The sequence below is a fragment of the Aotus nancymaae genome, unplaced genomic scaffold (genome assembly GCF_030222135.1).
Source record: "Aotus nancymaae isolate 86718 unplaced genomic scaffold, 86718_ANA_hifiasm-v0.15.2.pri h1tg000011l, whole genome shotgun sequence".
Classification (NCBI taxonomy): Eukaryota; Metazoa; Chordata; class Mammalia; order Primates; family Aotidae; genus Aotus; species Aotus nancymaae.
The window spans coordinates 53,784,879-53,804,639 of record NW_026988422.1 but is presented as its reverse complement, the minus strand read 5'-3'; the positions used below and the strand labels follow the sequence as shown (position 1 = coordinate 53,804,639).

General features: G+C 44.3%; 1 protein-coding gene across 4 annotated transcripts in view; it reads right to left on the bottom strand.

Moving 5' to 3' along the window:
* Nucleotides 1–19,761, bottom strand: part of SMOC1 (SPARC related modular calcium binding 1) — a 149,289-nt gene that overhangs the window by 27,513 nt on the left and 102,015 nt on the right. For 2 of the 4 annotated variants that reach the window (XM_021675051.2, XM_064374986.1), the window contains exons 6-7: nt 13,147–13,236; nt 11,141–11,221 (exon numbers count right to left, since the gene is read on the bottom strand). In XM_021675051.2, the coding sequence (XP_021530726.2) occupies nt 11,141–11,221; nt 13,147–13,236 (171 nt within the window). The remainder of the gene's footprint in view (nt 1–11,140; nt 11,222–13,146; nt 13,237–19,761) is intronic. The other 2 variants (XM_021675049.2, XM_021675050.2) reach the window with 1 other exon arrangement.

Below are 19,761 nucleotides of genomic sequence, written 5' to 3'. Positions count from 1 at the left end.
CCTAAATCCTCAGCTAATCCCCAATCTTGATTTTAGCCCAGAGTTTAGTCTTTTATCCCTGAAACCTTCTCTTCTTCATCATCTTTTTCCTTTCTCTTCTTTTTTTGTTTAAAGCAAAAATGGCCAAAAAACATAAACATTACAAGATCTGAGTTTCAGCTCTTTGCACTGGCCTTTCTTTCTAGACACTGTTTTCCAGAGAAGGAACTGCTGAAGGAAGGAGCAGACGGAAGAGCTGAGATCCTGGGTAATGCAACACCCAAGAACCTTCTGCACATGCAGTCAGCAGTTATTGGGGGGCCAGCCATGCTGTGAACTTTTTGGAGAAAGAACATGGGAACCTCATGGTGATGGAGGAAGCTAGGAGTGTAGGGGGAGATAGGTGGAGAGAGAAGATGGTAGGTAGACAGATGTCTGTGTCACTCACGGTTCTGCAGAGAAAGAGAACCAACAGAAGATAGAGACGGGTGTATATATATCTGTATATCTATATATCTATTTGTTTTGGAAGGGCTAGCACAGGGACAAATGCTAGACATCTATAGATTATAGATACATACACACACATATATAGAGAGAGTGCTATTTTAAGGAATTGGCTATGTAATTATAAAGGTTGGCAAGTCTGAAATAAGTTGGGCAGGCCAGTAGGCTAGAAATTTAGGTAAAAGTGATGGGGCAGTCTCGAGTCCAAAATCAACAGTTGAGGTCAGCAGGCTGGAAGCTCAGGCAGGATTTCCATGTCACAGTCTAGAGGCAGAACTCCTTCTTTTTGGGGAAATCTTGGTCTTTGCTCATAAGCCCTTCCACTGATTGAATGGGACCCACCCACAGTATGAAGGGCAATCTGTTTTAATTGAAGTCAACTGACTGTAAATGTTAACAAAAAAATACATTCACACCAATATCTAGATGAATGTTTGACCCAACAACTGGGCAGGATGGCCTAGCCAGGTTGACCCATAACATGAAGCACTGAAAAATGAGTCCATCTGAAAAATGAGTTTAAGAAAATAGACTAATCTTACAGAGAACCATACACAGAAGAGCTGAACAAGAGTCACAAGTCATAAAAATGTGGACTGGGAAGATGCCTTCATGAATGATGCAGCCTTCTCAGAGAAAGAACCAGAGGCTCTCCCAGTGAGGTTTGGTTGGTAAGCAAGGTTCCTATACAGATCATCCGGACGGGGAATTCCTTACACTACAGAAAAAGGGAGCTGACATTGTCCTGAGAGAGGAGGACCTAAAGCAAGATTCTGAGTAGCCAGTTAGATTAGAGCCTACGAAGAGGACACAAAAAGGGCTGAGACCTTGTGGACCCAGGTTCCCACCCAAGCTGTTACTGGTTGTATATGTACCAGGTGCTGGCATCGTGTCAGGTGCTGGAGAGACCAGAAAAACTCTATAAGATGTAGCAAGCAGAAAGAATGAACCATGAGATCTTAGCCTACCCTCATTCAAGGCCATCCTCCAGCCCTGAAGCTTTCCCTGAGGCACTGCCTGGAACAGTGTGGCCCTGTGGAGGATCTGCCCTCATGAGCCCCTGGTCCTTGGTACCCTGACTTCACTGGATGCAAGTTCCTGGGAACTAGGACTCTGCACATCCTTCCTGAGCCTTCACCACACCCGTCTCTGGTGGCCACAGGACAGCCATGGAATCTTGGGTGTACAAGATCCATAAAGGGTACTTGGTCCAAGAACCCTTCTATTGCTTGAGTCCCCTTTATGTCATACCTCCCACAGAATTCTAGTCTGTCACTGCAGAGATGAGGCTGCCCACTGTTGAATAAACCATGGGGATGAGACCACTGAGACTGAAAAAAGAATATCTATCCCTTTGACACATCCTGGGAAATGTTACACTCAACCCTCAGACCATCAAGCACTAGATTTTCTTAGGGGAAAAATCAATTAAAATGCTACGCAGACTGAAAAATGAGAGGCACTTACTTAAGTTTCATTGCAAAAGGAGTTGTCCCACTGGGCCAAGTGTATGAAAGAAAAAATTAGCATTGTGTCACCTACAGTGACCTTGAAACCCCTTCAAATACCTCACACCCACCTAGTCTCTTATCAAAAATGAATGAAATGTTGAAAGATAACCCAAAATATCAGACTGTGTGTTGTAAACAATCTTTCTAAATCATAACATGAAATTCCAAAGCCGTTAAGAAACCACATGGCTCCAGCCTCAGGCTTCTCTAGGTCAGCGTGCAAGCATGTGAGAGTGTGGTGTCGGGACCGTTCCAGAAGTGTCGGGTGGCTGAGAATTTGGCAGAGGAAGGCACTGCAGGAGTGAAGGAGAGAGAGATAGGACCGGGTTGTAAGGAACTGACTTTTCTGTTTTGGAAGGGCTAGCACGGGGACAAGATGCAGTGCCCCAGGGAAGGGTTGCTGGAGTCTGTGATTTATGGGACATCACCAAGCAGGCCTTTGCTGTTTATTTAGCCACAAGGGGTTTTAGCACCTATGGTTTCAAGCCAACTATGTGAACAGGTTATTTTTCTTACTTGTGGACTTTGCGCTTTTTCACAGGAGGGGCTAAGTGGCCCCCAGAGGGTCATTTTTCCAAGCACCATTTGCTGGGCCGACTCTGCCCTTCCACCACAGCTTTCCATCACGCACACCGCTCAGTGCCACTTGGCCATTGCCAACTCCCAAGTCCAGATTTCTCAACATCTATGTGACTCAGACTTATGCAGGGGCTCTGGGAACCCCTGAAGAGGGTGAGAGCCCACAGAACCATCGCTCAGGGCTCCTTTCCAAAGAGAAGGCAGACAACTGGCCCAGAAAAGGAAAGGCCCTACCAGGGCAAGGAAAAAGCAAAAGTCACTGGCAAACAGAACAAAGTCAGCCCCTGAAATTGCACTCCGGTTTGTATCAGGTAGAGGGTGGGTATGGGGAGAATAAAAAAAGAATTTGCACAAATTAAGGTCACCACTTCTGTTGGGATGGGTTTCTCCATCGCCTTTAATCTAAAAATCCCTTTCCCCCACAGAATACGCAGCAAAAGAAAGCAAAAAACATAACATTATCCCTCAATTGTAACCTACAAAGGGATCTGGGAGAACCCACTGGAGGAGGCACCCCTTCTGGTTAACTCACTGGACAAGGGGAAGAGCTGTCTCTAGCTCCGCCGCAGATGGAGAAATGAGGATGGTCTAAAAGCTCAGCTGGAAGACTGCTCCCATGTCAGAGAGCACTCAGGGCAGTCAGAGGGAACTAGAGGTAGGGGGTGAGGGAATACTTGGGCTTCCTTGGCAAGGCTGAAAGCAATATAAGCACCTATCACTCCTCCTCCTGCACACTCCTATCCAAGGGTCTGGCAAGTTAGAAAGTTCTGAAGCCATCAACAGTTGGAGTAGAGACAATATAGGTAGTCAAGAGCATGGGCTTTGTGGTCAATGAATCAGGCTCTACCCCTTGTTCGCTCTGTGACCTTGGCCAGTTAAAGTTCTCAAAATTCCAGGTTCCCCACGTGTAAAAGTAAGGTAACTCTTGCACACGCCTCATAGGGTCGTTGTGAAGATTAAATGCAATCACATGTGAAAAACATGAAATCTGGTGGCACAGTAAGTTGCTAAATGGTAGTTCCTATTCCTATTAGCTGGTCTAAGGTAGCAGTGTGGAGTAAACATGGTCTTCCTGCCCTATCCCGATGAAGAAATCCCTATGAATGACCAGTCTCCTCAACAGGACTCCAGTGGCTGACCAAGGGCAGGGTAATGGAGCAGTCTTCCTCAGAGGCAGGCAATAAAGGGGTATTAGGTCTGTAGATAAACTAAAAAACATGTATGCACATACAGCTAAGAGCCTATCTGCTTTTTATAATCATTATGCCAGCAATTCAAAGCAAGGTCAGTAATAAAATACTCCCCGCACTGGGGTGGACCAACCATCATCCCCGATCCCTTTGGTGCACCACTGCCCAATGATCAGCTCCTGCCTTAAATATTCCTTGTATTTCATCCTTTGACCCCTCAGCGGCAAACAGAGGCCTTAGCACATGATAGTTCTTGATGGATCTATGACCTTGGACAAAGCCCTTAGCAAGTCTGGGCTCCCAGTTTCTCATTTAAGATTAAGTGGCAATACTAGATGACTCAGGCCCTTCTCACTCTAACGGCCCACAATCTTACAATTAGACAAAATCAGGTGCACTTCCCCATGACTCAGGGGCCAGATCCAAACTTAGCTCCCCAAGTCCCAGTGGAACTCAGAGCACCAGGAAGGGACTGGGTTAAGGGGAAGGCTGCTCGATGCTCTCAGGTTCTACCTCATACCTCTTTCCACAGCCCTGCTATGTGGCCTGTGAGCCACACCTAACCTGCTATGCCTCAGAGATCCCATCTTCAGTGCAAAAGTAACACCGTCCACCCCACGTCCCCGACGCTGGCCGAGGCCACCTCCTCACAGGGATGTTTACAGCTGGCACTGTAAGTAGGGTGTGCTGCTGGGATGAAGTGTCATGGGTGAGGAGGTGTAAGGGAAAATTACAAACCAACCAGCCTGTCTAAATAGTTTCTCTCTGTGTAACCCAAAATGGCCATGCATGGCTCACCATGGTCTGAAGTGGTGGTGACCGCTTCCTTCCCACGCAGAGATTGAGTTCCTACAGCGTAGGGAAGAACAAGATCGAAATTCTACAGAGGATATTTCATCCAGGATGGCTTGTCCCAATATAGCATGGAGGCAGTTTTCTAACTTTTCCCCTAAGGCATCACTGACTCGCATCTGCTCAAAGTTTAGAAAAGTTCGCATCTCTATAGACTCATGGCATTCAGTGAGCAGATATGACCCTTCCACCAAAAAGAATATGAAGTACCTCATGGTATTTTTGCAGTGACAAGTACTGAGAATTAGCAAGCTGCATTTTTTTTCTAGTTTTTCTTAGTAAGTTCATTGGCCTTAATCCGACAGTTTCTATACTTTTAAGAGCAAGTCCTAGCAAATAAAAATTTAGACAGAACGGGAGGAGAGGGCACAGACAAAGGTGGAAGATGGAAGAGATATTTAAATTTATCAAAATAAAGTATCACAACTTCACTCTTTACTCCTCAAAACATGGTGTTGCATGTGTGTGTTTATGAGATGTATACCCCATCTACTTCTGAAGCCACTTTACAAATAAACACAGAATGAGGACCCTCAGATCTAAGCAGAGACTGTAGTTGACTTCGAGAAAATTGGAATGAGTCAATGACAATATCTGGGCAGGATGTTTAATTTCAGTGTCTTAGCAGCAGAGGCCAAAAGGAAAATACCAGGACACGTGATTTTGCTATCAAACATTAAAAAGCAGACACACTCACCTTCAGAAACAGAAACAGAACCATTGCCAATGCAGCACCTTGTCCCAGTGCTGGGTCCTGCCTGCAGCACACCCCTCCACCCTCCCACACCTTTGTGTTCCAAGCAGACAACGTGGGGCGATGGAGCAAGGCGACCGGGAAAGCTAATTTTAAAACAAGGTAAAAATGGACTGTGCGGCTAGGCTTCCTGGGGCCTCCAAGTGTGTTTATTGCTCCTCTTCGCAAAGGGAAAATTTAAGAAAGAACAAGGCTTTTGTTGCCATGGAGAAAGCCGTAGGGATGACCACCCATCCCCCATCCTCAGCTCAATTGTACTGGCCATCATTGACCAAGGCACCTGCATCAGAGAGATGGGCAGACATCCAGAAGGCCAGTTATGGAAATAAATATCCAGGGTGTGTTTTTATATAGATATTTTAAATGCACACAAGCCCAGACCCATCCTCGGCTGCTAACGTTAGTGGATTACTCATTCTTCCTTCCAATCACGTCATGTGCGAGATTCCAGGTGGCCATGGGGTATTTGCTTAGAATGGCTACTGCTGGTTTCCCTGTGAGCTGTTTATTTTTCCAGGCCTCAAGCCATTACATCAGCCGGCGGTTTCTAGGCGGGCCAACAGTGCTGGCTTTGGGGGTGGGGGAATCCAGCCAGGAGGTGCAGTTGCCTCAGTGACCCCAAGTCCCAATCATAGCAGCTATCCCAGCAGGAACTTCCTGGGTGAGGGAGGAGCAATCCGAGACGTGGCCAAAGGGCCTGAAGCAGGCCTAGAAGAGCAACACTCTGACACTGGTAGGTGAAGGCAGGGAAGCTGTGAACAGCTTACCTGTGATAGGTAAAGCGTTTTGAGCTCATGCACGAGGAGGCCAGGGTATCACTTACATGGTAAAACATGAAAGAAATGCATTTCCACCCTGTGTCTGTGCTGATGGCTCTGCCTCCAGGGAGCAGAGTCACCATGAGCTGCTCCATTCAATGAGGTAGAGAAGGAAGCGCTGTGCCTCTAAGAGGCAAGGGAGGAAAGGCATGGCCTTTTCCGATTTAACTCACAGGGCCAGGGTCTAGGGCCTCCTTGAAGTCCTTGATCAGATCATGAAAGAAGTTAACTGGAAAAAAGCAGGGACAAAGGAAAGAAAGAGATGACAAAACAAAGAGGGAAGTCATGCCACTCCACTCCACTTGAGGCCACAGAGTCAAGCCCCCAGGGCAGAAGGAAATGAGTGGTGGGCCTGGGGAACATTACTATGGTACACAGAGAAGAGTTACATGACCATATTTCCTGAGAGATTATACTTGCCCAGAGGAGAAGGCGTGGAAGTTTGTCATATAGAAACAAAGAAGTAGATCAGAGCTGTAGGAAAGTGCCTGCACAGAGTCCAATTTAGAAGCATGAGGAGACGGGATGAAGAATTAGATGAAACCTAATTCTTGTCATTTATTCAATCTCTTTATCATCTATAATATGTAGATAATTAAAAAATATTTTAAACACTAGGTATATTAAGAAATGCCTTGGTGGCCAACCCTTGATTAAAGAAAAACTTAGCAAGAGTTCATATTTCCTTATAAAAGCAGAACAGAGGCTCCATCCAACACTCGTCTATGAGAAGATGCTGCTCCCAAGTTCTAGGGTATCAGCTGGCCAGGTATGTGGTCTTCCTGAATGCAAAAGAAATTCCTAGTGCAATGGAGATGCAATGGAGGAGAGGTTCGACAGAGGTGAAAACTGAAGAGAAGACCAAAGAAGTTAAATCTGTCAATGCTAAACCTGCCAGGTACTCAAAAGGTGACACTGACCATAGTGAACGACAAAGCCTTAAAAACAAGGGCCAAAACTTCCAGGAGCAGAGAGAGACTGGGAAAGTCTGCAGGCATATGTGTCATGTTATTGCAAAACTTCAGCTGCCCAGTGGAACCTTTCCAACATCAACAGTCCGCAGGCCAGAAAACCAACCTGGCGTCACAGGGTCTGAGTGTGAAAAAAGGATGCTTGGGGTGTAAAAGAAACTGGGATAGCCTTTTTGCCCCTGAGAGACAGCTGAAAAGAAGAGCTCTCACCCCAGTGGGCTTCACGGAGTCCCACTGCAACCTCCCTGAGGATGCAGGCTAAAGCTCAGCTGAACCCAGGCTCTTCCACCAAACTCAAATGAAAAACTGCCTCAGGTGTTTGGCCAAGAGGCTCCAGCCCCTACCAGAGCCAAATATCCAGACATAAGTGATCATTAAGGTATATCTGACTTCTCATTAAACCAAACATAATAACATGAAAAGTAGCTAGCAGAAGACATAAAGATATCCCATCAAGAGTCACCGGTGTTTTGTTGGGTTTAAAAATTCATTTATGATGTACCTACTGTGTGCCAGGCATTACACAGATGCTCTTGAGTCCTCACAATAACATCCTGCAAGGCACTAAAACTGTTTTTTACACACAAGGAAATCAAGACTCAAGGAAGTTAATTAACTTTCCCAAGCTCACCAAGGCTCTCAGTGAGAAGCTAGCATTGGAAACCAGGTCTATAGGTTTGTCTGACACCAAAGCCCATGCTTTTGCCATTGCGTGGTTTATCTCTAGCACATGCCAAAGACTCCCTACACCCTGCCTAAGAAAGTCAAAAACCTCAGGATGCTTTTTTGGCAACCCGTTTGTGGGAGCATGCACCAGAACAGGACGTTAAAGCTTTGGAAAAGGTTTGTGTGAGATGGTGAAGAGCCTTGCGAGCTGCCTCAAAGCTCCTGTGCTGATGCAGGCTTACCTGGGCATGTCAGGAAGCACCCTCCTGCCTGGTCTATGAGAGGGGCCAGAAAACTTAAGTAAGACATCCCCATACACACATTCTCATCCAAATACTTCTATTTCAATCATATATGCCAGAAGCAAGAAAGCTTTTCTGTAAAGGGTCAGATAAGAAATATTTTAGGCTTTGCAGGCCATACAGGGTCTGTCACTATTCCACTCTACTATTTAGATGAAAATGGTCACAGACACTACATAAATATATGGCTGTGGCTGTGATCCAACCCAACTTTATTTTCAAAAACAGGCAGATGACCATTTGACAACCCCTGTTACAGGCCTTTGTGGCACCATATCTTTTATATATAATTATATCAGAGGTTGATAGGCATTCAGTCAGTATTACTAGTTGATCATGATGGAGAAAGTCCCAGTTTAGTAGGAGATTCCTAAGTTATCAATCTCTAACAATTATCCCTAGTCTCCGTTTCTCCCAGAGAACCAACTGTTAGGTCTCTCCCACCTATCCTGTCATATACACTAACCTTACAGATATAACTGGGGTCAGCCAGAGAAAAATAAAGCTGGCCAGGTCACCCCAACAAAACGAAGGTGGATGAACCTGCCCAGAATCCATTTCTCAACATGACCCTATTCTCATCCGATTGGAGAGTAGAAATGAAAGCAGAACTTCAGCGGAAGCAAAGATTATCAACTGACTTTGACATCACCACTTTACTACATGCAGAGCATACAGCCCAAGAAAATAGGCATTCTATTCCCAAAGATAACTAGTTTTCTCCAGCCCAACCACTTCCTAGCTATGACTCAGGACAAGTTACTTCCTCTGTCTCAGCCTCTGACTCTTCTTGTGCAAGATGGAGACAAGAACAATAGCTACCTCATAGGGTTACGGTGAAGCTCAAGTGAGATGACAAATGCAAAGTTCCACAGGACCTGATACAAATCAGCTATTACGACAGTCCTATTCTAATTTTACTGATAATGATGATGATGCTCTTGTCTCCTCCATCCTTCCCAAAAGCAATAAAATGCACAGGTAAGTGAAAAAGGAATTCAGCGAAGCAATTGTTAAATGCCAAGTGAGTGTCTCAGGCAAAAAGTGCTGTATATTATAATTCAGAGAGCTCACCTTCCTATCTTCCACTTGGTCACAGAATGAGAATTAACTCATGGGGGCCTCGCAGACCTTCCATTGCCTCAGGGACTAGGAGACCAGTTGCAAATGTTACTTCCAGCACCAGGTACTACAGGCACCAAAACCACTTCTATTTGATATACATTTGCCTAACAGGGAAAGGGGAATGGAGGGGGATCCTAAGAAGAAGCCGAATAGATCCCTTTGCTTAAGGTGACAATCATAAATTCTTTCTGATTGAAGAATTTTTACAATAAGCACTATCATTAACATTCCCATTATTCCTACCAATAATAATGATAATAACAAATACATGTACTTACAATTTATCAGCTAGCCAGGCATCAGTTCAGTGCCATATAGACATTAACTTAGTTAACTTCTAACCATAGTCCTTTGAAGGAGAGATTGTGATCCCATTTTATGAATGAGAACTGAGGCTCAAAGGAATTACGTGACTTGACTGGGGCCACTAAGTATTGGAGCTAGAATGTGAACCCCGGTTTCACTAATTCCAAAGCCTGTGCTTTAACCACTGCACTATTCTGTCAAAGACTGATCCAAGGGAGTTCACAGTCTCCTTTCACTCCACCATCCAACTTTTATCAGTGAACCAGACACATGAAGAGGCAGTGACCGGCCCAAGTCACAGAGGAACGCAACTGATAGCGTTTGAATTCACCTCTTGCTCTATGTCATTCCCTGCACTCTAATGCCACATCGCCACCATTAGGACAGAGCTGGTGCACAGGTCAACTTAAAGGGGACCAATGACAGGACACTCACTAATTAATGGTCATGTAAAATTCTGCCTGCTGGTTCAAAGTCATGTATCTTTTGTTCATAGACTTGCCACCTATAAGGAAAAGATGATATGGCTAAATTCAACAACCAGGCATAAATTATGCAGAGTGGTATTTCTCATAATGAAGTCTTAGGTTGAGAAGATGATCCTCCTTGATAGAGATACAGATTTGGCTTGTGAACACATTTTCCTGTTGATGAACATTTAGTCTTTATTGATAGTAAATGGACTTTACTGACTCTGGTCTTTACTGATATTAAATAGATTCTATTTTTAAAAATCCTACAAATATGATCATCCTTCAAAAATTATCACCTTTCTACAAGGGGTTCAGCCAGTGCCCAAACTTGACCACTCACAAGACCCCCAACCAAAAGATCAGACCAGAAAAGACATGACTGTAAGCAGCTATTTAGAGCCTTCAAAATACACAGAATCGAGCCCCTCCAGGACTGAAGTCCAACTTCTTTACATCCAGTCATTCTTCTTTCAAATTCTTCTGCATGGCATATAGAAAGTTAATCAAAATATTACAATGTACAGTCAAAAAATTTTGTTAAAAGGATCAACGACTTATGAAAAATGATTTCTGAGATGATAATTGAAGAAAATTAAAGCTGGATGGGATTAATGCATCTAATCTCCTTATTTTATAGCTATAGAAATTGACAACCAGACAGATTAAATGATTTTTCCAAACCCACACAATGGGAAGTCACAGAACCATGGGACAAAGAAGGAGAGATTGGGTCCAGAAGTGGTGGTTCACGCCTGTAATCCCAGCACTTTGGGACTTTGGGAGGCCGAGGTGTGTGGATCACGAGGTCAGCAGTTCAAGACTAGCCTACCCAAGATGGTGAAACCCGTCTCTACTAAAAATGCAAAAAAAATTAGCCAGGCGTAATGGTGGGCACCTGTAATCCCAGCTACTGTGGAGGCTGAGGCAGAGAATTGCTTGAACCTGCGAGGCGGAGGTTGCAGTGAGCCAATGCACCACTGCTGCACTCCAGCCTGGGTGACAGAGTGAGACTCCAGCTCAAAACAAAAAACAAAAAACAAAAACAAAACAAAAAAAAAACCAGAAGGATAGATTGGGTACATATAGAATCCAAAGAAGGTTATTTACCTGAATTTCGTATGTTGGTGTTGTTCAGTTTGGAGTCCTTGATCACCAAGTGCTTAATCCATAGAGTTGGAGCTGTGATTTCTAGGGGTGGGGAAAAGGAGAGAGAAAAAGTCCGGTCAAAGAGACTATGTGAGTGCAAGTGTAACCTCAGACTTCTTAATAGCCATTTTTTAAAGTCTGAGGCATTGAAGCGTCAGCTCTTGCCCACATGCACTCCTCCCAGCTCCCCTCCCTTCCTCACAACGGAAGCTCCTATCCCCAACAGCTCATAAGAGCCGATCAGGGCATCCTGTGCTGGGAGGCAGAGTGGTCAGAGTGCAGAGGTTCTGAGCACTCCATCCAGGAATAAAAATATTATCCCAGGAGGTAAGAAACACGGGCCAAGCCAAGTCCCTCTCAGCTGCTTCCCTGGGAGAAGATTTAAAGGGGATAAATCAACAAACCAACGCCAAACAAACCACAGAGACCATTCTAGAGGAAGCGGCTGAGCCGAGATTGCTCCAGATGGGAAAGAAAGGAGTGGGTCTCATGTGTGTTTCAATCCCCTTTCTAATGGTTTCTCATGTACAGAGGCTGAATTCCTCCATCCAGAGAGCACCAGGGTGCCTCCAGGCTCTCCAGGATTTGGTCACCCAGTGAACAGGGAGAATCCTAAGTGACCCTGAGCATACTGTGGAGTGATCTTCAGTGACAGTACTGGGGAGGTCTCTCAAGATGAGACAGTCTCCTTTCCTAACCTGACCTCCCAGGGTCCCAGACTTGTCAATGATCCAGGACCTCTGTGGATCACAGAGACATCTAAACTTACTGACGTGAACTTACATACCTTCCCATAAACAAGCTGACTGCAAAGGATATTGCACATTTCAATCATCCTCAGAGCTGAGCCTGGGCTAGGGACATCCACAGCCACAGTGTTAACCAGTGGCATGATTTCTTTTTATTCTTCTGCCTCACTGTCCAGTCTCATGATCCAGGGCTGGATACACTTAGCTAGGAGCTGCTCAAAGTTTGCTACATATTGCACTAAAATCGAAACCTTATTATCATACTTCAGAGACTTCACTCTCCCAAACTTACAGCTCTTCATCATGGGAATATGGAGTACTCAGTACGGTACACTGAAGAATACAGGCCCTGAGCACCTCCAAATGAACCTTCTGCACCCCACACTCCTTCTATCCTCTCTCTGTACCTCCAGAGACTTCCAGCCTCTCTTTTGCCACCACCCACAATTTCTCTTGGCCTAGAATTTCTCCTCTTCAAAATGTCCTGCCTCAACTCTCAACGTCCCTACAACCTACACAAACCAGTCCCACTGGCCAATCTCCTTCCTGCTACTTTGCTCACTGTATCCCATCCATACCGCATTCCCTTCTTATCCATGCCAGCCCCTTGCCTGGAACACCCAGACTCTGCCCCTCCACTTTCAAGATCCCACTCATGTTCTGGATCTTCACAAAAGCTTTTCCCAGACCATGGTCATCTCTTTATTCTATAAATGTCTATAAGAATGGAGACCAGGTAATTTAACACATAAAGCTCTCTAAAAATTGCTGCTGCCTTGAGAGCAAAGGGTTACATCCCCAAACCTCCTTTTCATCCCCCAGAGAGCCTCACACAGTGCCAGGTACAGAGTGGGCATTTGTAAGTGCCAATTAATTTACTGAAGAGACACTGCCGGTCTGACTATCTTTCTCAGCTGTGATTCCTGGGACTTGGCAGCTCCAAGGGTCTGTCCAGGCTGTGTTATTGTTGGACATCAGAAGACAGGCAGGAAGCCTGAGAGAACAGAGGGCCCTTCCAGAAGTGGAGAGTGTACCAGTTCCTGGGAGGATCTGCATTTTTTAAAAGGTTAAAACAACCCAGTTTACACTGGGAAAAATTGAAATTAAAAAAGAAAATAATAATAATAATAAAACTTAAAGAAACATCCAGCATTAAGACCTTTCCCAAACCTGAAAATGAGCGGGAGAATGGAAGTCAGAAGTAGTGCAGGAGCTTACCATCTCCATCGAACACCGGCTGGGTCTCCATCGTGGGCGTCGGCTTAGACCCGTCATCTGAATTGAGGGTTAAGAAGAACCGAAAGGAGACTACCATTATTGAGGTAAATACTATCTACTCTCCAGCACTGTTGAATGGTTGGGGTTTGTACAAGGCCCGGCCAAGTTCCAGTGAAGAGACCAAAGGTAAAGAAACAAAAGAAGAAAAGAGCGAGAAGGAAAAGAGAACCACAGAGAGACAAAACAGTAAAACAAATCCAGGCGTGTGCTCACCATCCCAAGGCATGGACGGAAGGAGCTAAGGCTTCATGGCTTTGGGGGACCGTTTCTCACAAATCGGAGGCTACCAATAGGGCTCTGCCAGCCCTTGTTCCCACAGGAAAACTGGGGAGGCAGTATCTCCCTCTCAGCCCTGAGTTACGGTCAGGTATGTTAGGATAAGGTTGGGAACCCTTATGGCATCAAATTCTGGTGTCCCCAGCTTCTTTCCTGCCCTAAGGCTACCAGCTCAGACCTTTTTCTAGTGGCCCTGATTGAAGAGCTTAAGGAAAACAAGAGACCTGTGTGCTATTCGCTTCCAAACTCCTAGTTGTTTCTCCACTGTCCTCTGAAAAAAGATGAGAAGGCAGGAAGATCCATTCTCTCTCCAGCACATTGAACTGAAGAGAGTCAGGAATCATTAGAATACTTCTAACTGTGAAATAGCAAACACCCCAATTCCCAATAAGAGGGAAGGCAAACAAAATGGGAGAGGACATGGGACTTTGCAGAAATCACCCTAGGCTTGCTTTGAAATTTGTAACATCGATGATTAGAGCACGGAGCTCCCAGTAACAAAGTCCTAATGCTTATCATTCTAATAGTGTTTGCAGCCCTGTCTGCACAGCGAGAACCTCTGCAGGTCAGGAGTTAGTGCAGACTTTGTTTATTTACCTTCCAGGACTCTGAGTTCTTTCATCAGGGCCCCAAAAACCTTAGCTTAGAGCCGTGTCTCTCAACTTTTTTCCATTATCACTCAGGTAAGGAGCATTTTTAGGCAATTTTTTTTTCCTAATCATCTCCCTAATGAAATTTTAATAACTCAACTAAACTGTATATATATTTGTGCTTCATATGTAAAATGAGTCAGTGTTTTTCATCCCCTAAGAAATAATTTTACCCCCTTAGAGAAGGCTGGAAGCGGGTATCTTTGTCCCTCTTAAGAACACACAGTTTAGAGATTTCTCTTCGTTTCTCTCTCCATCAGGGGAGGGAAGGAGAGCACTGTTGTCTCAGGTGGTTTGATGATTACACCATGCCTCTCTTCTCAAGACCCCTTAGAGGTCTTTTAGGATGGAACACTATATTCTCTGAGCGTTAACTATTTATGCAGAATGCAAGTTCTCAGATAGTCTCTGTGACGCCACTCAGATCATCAATAACAACAACCCTCTACCATTTGGAGCTCTCAGTACCTTTGGCCAACTTTCCTGCATCTTACTGGGGGAGGGAGAGAGAATATAGAGTCCTGATCTCCTTTTTGCATCAAGATCTCACCCTTGGGATCTTAAGATTCAAGAGCTATGGAGACTCTAACCCTTGCTAGAGGCTGAGGCCAGCAGCTGAGCTGACAGTTGCGTGACACCTGACCCTGCTATTATTCTCATGTGCTGACATCAAGACCCAACTCTTGCAGGGGCCAACGTGATCCTGAATTATCTGACAATCATCCCAAGAAATGAGATGTAGCAGGAAGACAGGAATATCTATGCCGGATATCCTATTTGCCTCAAACTAGAGTCCAAACAGGCATTTTTTCATGCCAAACTGTGAGTTTGATCTGGAAGTCATTGAGGGAGGACAAACACAGAACAGAGCCACACAATGTCATTTTTTTAATAGCATCACTTCCCCTGACTCTATTAACACCTCTTTCCATTGAATTCAATGAGCCACTGAATTGAGTCTTTTGGCAGCTGCAATGCACATTTGGTTGTGCCTGCCGGATACAGAGTTCACCGTCTAAATAGTCCAGCACAGTGTGCTCAGCCCCTCCACACAGGGTGGCTTCATTTTAGGAGTCTTATAGGCTGACAAAGGGAAAGTGAAAAATCAAACATTCCAAGAGGGACAATAGTGAGAACTCAAGTGCATGTGGCTTATGCAATATTTTAATATTCAATGTAGGCATTAAAATCCTCCCACATTACAAGAGCTGTAACTCTTCTCTGGAGCAAGATAACTGAAAATATTCTGTTTATTTCTCCCATCATCCAAATGAAAATCTTGGACTGCCCATCTGGCCCAGCCATCAGCAAAGAAGGTCTGCATTCAAGGAAGGCAAAGAACGTTTTCTGGGGAAGCTTTGCACTTTTGCACATCAAGGACTTCCACCGGTTTCCCAGATGCAGTCAGAGAAGCCCATAAGGCAACAAGCCACGTGCAGGGAGGGAATATTCCTGCAGGGTAGGGTCACTGAGGGTGAAGAGATACAGCTGCTCTGCCACAGGGAGGTCTTAAATGGAAATCTTTATGAAGTGAGAAAAGACAAGGTGCCCCGCTGCCAGGAGCCACCTGTGAAATCCAGCATGCTCAAAGGCTGGGAAGCCAAGCCAAAGCGTACAGCACCCTCTAACCATCATCTCCGGGCACCTGGGCTTCTGGCTTCTGAGCCAGCAAATAAGCGCACCTCTTCTACCAAACACAAGTCCAAGGCCTAGGTCCAAGGTCTACATCAGTTCTGCTTCCAGGCAAGTCCTGGATCAACACCAGGCCGCACACTGGGCCCTGAGGAGAGAGCAAAGTTTCTATGTATTCTCCTGTCTCCTGGTTTCAAGGGGAGTCACACTCCAATTCCCTCTTCACATCTAATAAGTTTACATCGAATACATCTAACACTCTGGATAAGTTGAGTCCCTCCTTTTACTTCTCTGGATAGCAATATCCTCTTCTAAAATCGAAGGATGCCTGACTACAAAATTCTTGGACACTGTGTAGGTGTAAACATTTTAAAAGCCTACTAAAGGGCATCTGTAAATTCGCGAGTGCAAACCATCTTATTCAACTGCTTACTTTTAAAATTGGGTTTACAAAATTAAAATCCTTTCAAGGTTTTTAAACTGAAAATAAGGTAAACCTTACAACTCAATAACAAGCAACCTTATTTAAATATGGACAATATATTTTAACAGACATTTCACCAAAGAAGATACAGATGGCTAATAAATACATGAAAAGATGCCCAACATCATTAATCATTAGGAAGGTACAAATTAAAACCACAACCAGATACTTCTAAACAGTCACTAAAATGACTAAAATAAAAAGATAGACAATATTAAGTGTTGACAAGGATGTGGAGGAAATGGAACCCTTGTTCATTGCTGGTGAGAATGTGCAACTGGGCATCCACTTTGGAAAAGAATTTGGCAGTCTCTGTGAAATGCTAAACTTTTCAACCCAAAAATTCCACTCCTAGGAATCCATCTAGGAGAATAAAAACATGTATAGAAATATTCACCACAGTATTATTCATTATAGCTTCCAACTGAAAACAATCCAAACGTCTATTAACTGGTGAATAGACAAATTGGTAGAATACTATTCAGCAATTAAAAGGAATGAATAACTAATACATGTGACAATTAGATGACGACTCTCAAAAACATTATACTAATTGAAAAAATTCAGATGTAAATACCACATGTTGTATGATTCCATTTATATGAAATGTCTAGTAAGGCTAAATCTATAGACACAGACAACAGATCTGGGGGTGCCTATGGCTAAGGGTAGGAGTAGAAAATAACTGAATGGATTCAAGGTTTCTTTTGGGGGCGATGGAGACATTCTCTGGTGACAGTTGTACAACACTATGAATTTATTAAATCCATTGGGTTGTACATTTACAATGGGTGAATTTTATGGTTATATAAACCATACTTCAATAAAGCTGTTAAAACAAAAAGCGGGGGTATGCCAAAGTCATCACAAATAAATCATGAGGCAGCAGCAGCTAGAGTATTTGAGTGGTCCTTAATTTGGGGAAAGACTCTTCCGTCTGTTTTAAAGAAAAATATATCTGAATCTGTATATGCATGTGATGATGTTTGGTGCATATTCTTCGTGATTCTTTTGTACCTCAGGGAATATTTCTCTTTAATACCATAATAATCTTTCAGATTAAGGGGAAGAGGATAAACACTGGGGAAAAAAAGCCAATTCAATAATTGTCCTTTTTCTTACAAGGAGGGTGAAAAAGGCAAATTTGGAAACATGAAAACAAACAAATAAGGCAAACTGAAAGAATTCTCGAGGAGGATGTCAAGAGCAACAGTAATAATAGTAGTACCACATTTTGCAACACTCAGTTCCTGGCAGGTAGTTTTCCTTATCTATTCTTAGCACCAGCCAGGGCAGAGGGAAAAAACAGGCAGATAAAAAGAGAATTAAGTAACAATGCAAGTACGTGATTTGCTCAAGGTCCCAGAGGCAGCAAGCAGCTTTGGAAACCGCCTCGTCCCAGAGCCCTGGCATTTGGCCTCTGGAGACTCCCCGGCCCCTAATCATGCCTTGTCCTTGCAGGTGCAGCCCCAGAAAGTTGCAGCCCCCGCATGGGCTCTGTGAGCCTATACAGACAGTGGGTTTGTGTGACAGCACAATTCCTTGCCCTGAGAGAAGGCCTGGCCCACGCACATACAGCTGGAAGTCACTTCGACCCCTGATGACACCGTTCAAAGCCTCCTCTGTTTGGCTTTTTGATTCCTGATTGACATTTGCTGGCGAGGAGAGATAAATGCCGGGCTGAGGACAATGTTGATCCGCTCGGACTATTCTCAGGGAAAGACTTTTCAGAATAACAAACAAAACAAAACAAAAACCCAAAAACATTGGTGTGCTTAAGGGACTGAATAGAGCCCAAGAGGTCCAGGGATGCAGGGCCAGGCCTTTCAAGGGGCTGGCAAGTCCATTGAGGAGTTAATTGTTTGGGTGTACAATGAGTTTATTCTGGCCACATACAAAGAGCTTTCTCTTCCAGGTCCTTCAAAAGCAAATGTCTCAAAGGGGCCAGAGGAGGAATCTGTATTAATGGCATCTCTTGGGGTCTCCGAGACTGAGAAGCCTTGGAGAATGAGGAAAAAAGAAACCACTTCCCCCATCCTGAGATGTGGAAGGTCTCTTAACAATCCCAAGTCCCCTTCAATTCTTGGGCTGTCCCCAAACCATGTCCATCACTGGTGACCCTCCCTCATGTTCTTTCAGACTGCCATTGTCCATCTTTTAAAAAGACATGGAGATAAACTTCAGCCTGGTAGAAGTGCTGGAAGGTTCTTACTTGGAAGGGACCGCATTTATTCCAGAGCCACCATCCCCCTTGAGACTCAGTGTGGAAGTGGAGATGACTCATTCTGGACATCATAAGAAGACAACTGTGCCTGTTCACCAGAGTCCCTTAAGAGTCTGCCCTGAATCACACCCGGAGGATGGATGGAATGCTAGGCCACCTCAACATTTCCTGAGATGCATGAGCCATGACCAGCGAGGCTCAGATATGGGTGGTGAACTGTCCTGATTCTGGTCCGTAAGAGCAAAAGTGGTCAGGTATTTCATGTTCTTTCCAAAGCAGGAGGTCAGTGTTGTTTTTTTTTTCCATGTACTACCTGCAAATTCCCTCCCAAAAGAAGTGAAAACAAGCTGAAAGCTGCCTTTCTGCAGGCAGTTCCCACATCCTCAAGCTCTACAGTCTCCTGAATAAGAGCAAAAACAGAAGGCTGGGGAAAAGGCAGACCAGGGATGGAAGAGGAAGAGGAAGTACCAGCAGCAGAGGAAGCTGGTCAGGCCTGGGTTCACACAGAAGACTCAGCTAATGTTTTTTTAACTTTTTATTTTGAAATAATTATAGATTCACAGGAAATTGCAAAGATAATATAGAGAGGTCCCGTGTACCCTTCACCCAGTTTCCCCCAGTGATAACAGCTTTACAGTTAACAGAATGATATAGGTAAGCCCTTATTTATCTAGGTGGCATAATTGTAGTACAAAATCAAAATCGGGACATTGATATTGATATAATCCATGGACCTTATTCAGATTCCACCAGTTTTACATGCGCTCATTTGTACGTATCATTCTCTGCAATTCTATCCATGTGTAGACTTGGGTAATCACCACCACCATCAGCTTAGAACTATTCTGTCAACACAAAGATCTTCCCTGTGCCACCCTTTACTGTCACACTTTCCCTTCTCCACCCCATTCCTCCACCTGGCAACCACTAATCTGTTCTCCATCTCTATAATGCTGCCATTTCTAGACTGTTATATAAATGGAATCATGCATTATATGACCTTTTGAAATGGGCTTTTTTCATGTTACATAATGCCCTTGAGATCCATTCAAGCTGTGGTTGCAATATCAACAGTTCGTTCCTTTTTATTGCTGAGTATTTTTTCACAGTATAGATGGATAAGGGATCCCACCTTATTCACAGCAGATACCTTCCAAGACCCCCAGTGGATGCCTGCAACTACGGATAGTACTGGACTCTATATATCCTGCTTTTTCCCATACATACATACCTATGATAAAGGTTCATTTATAAATTAGGCACAGTATGGATCAACAATAACAACTAAT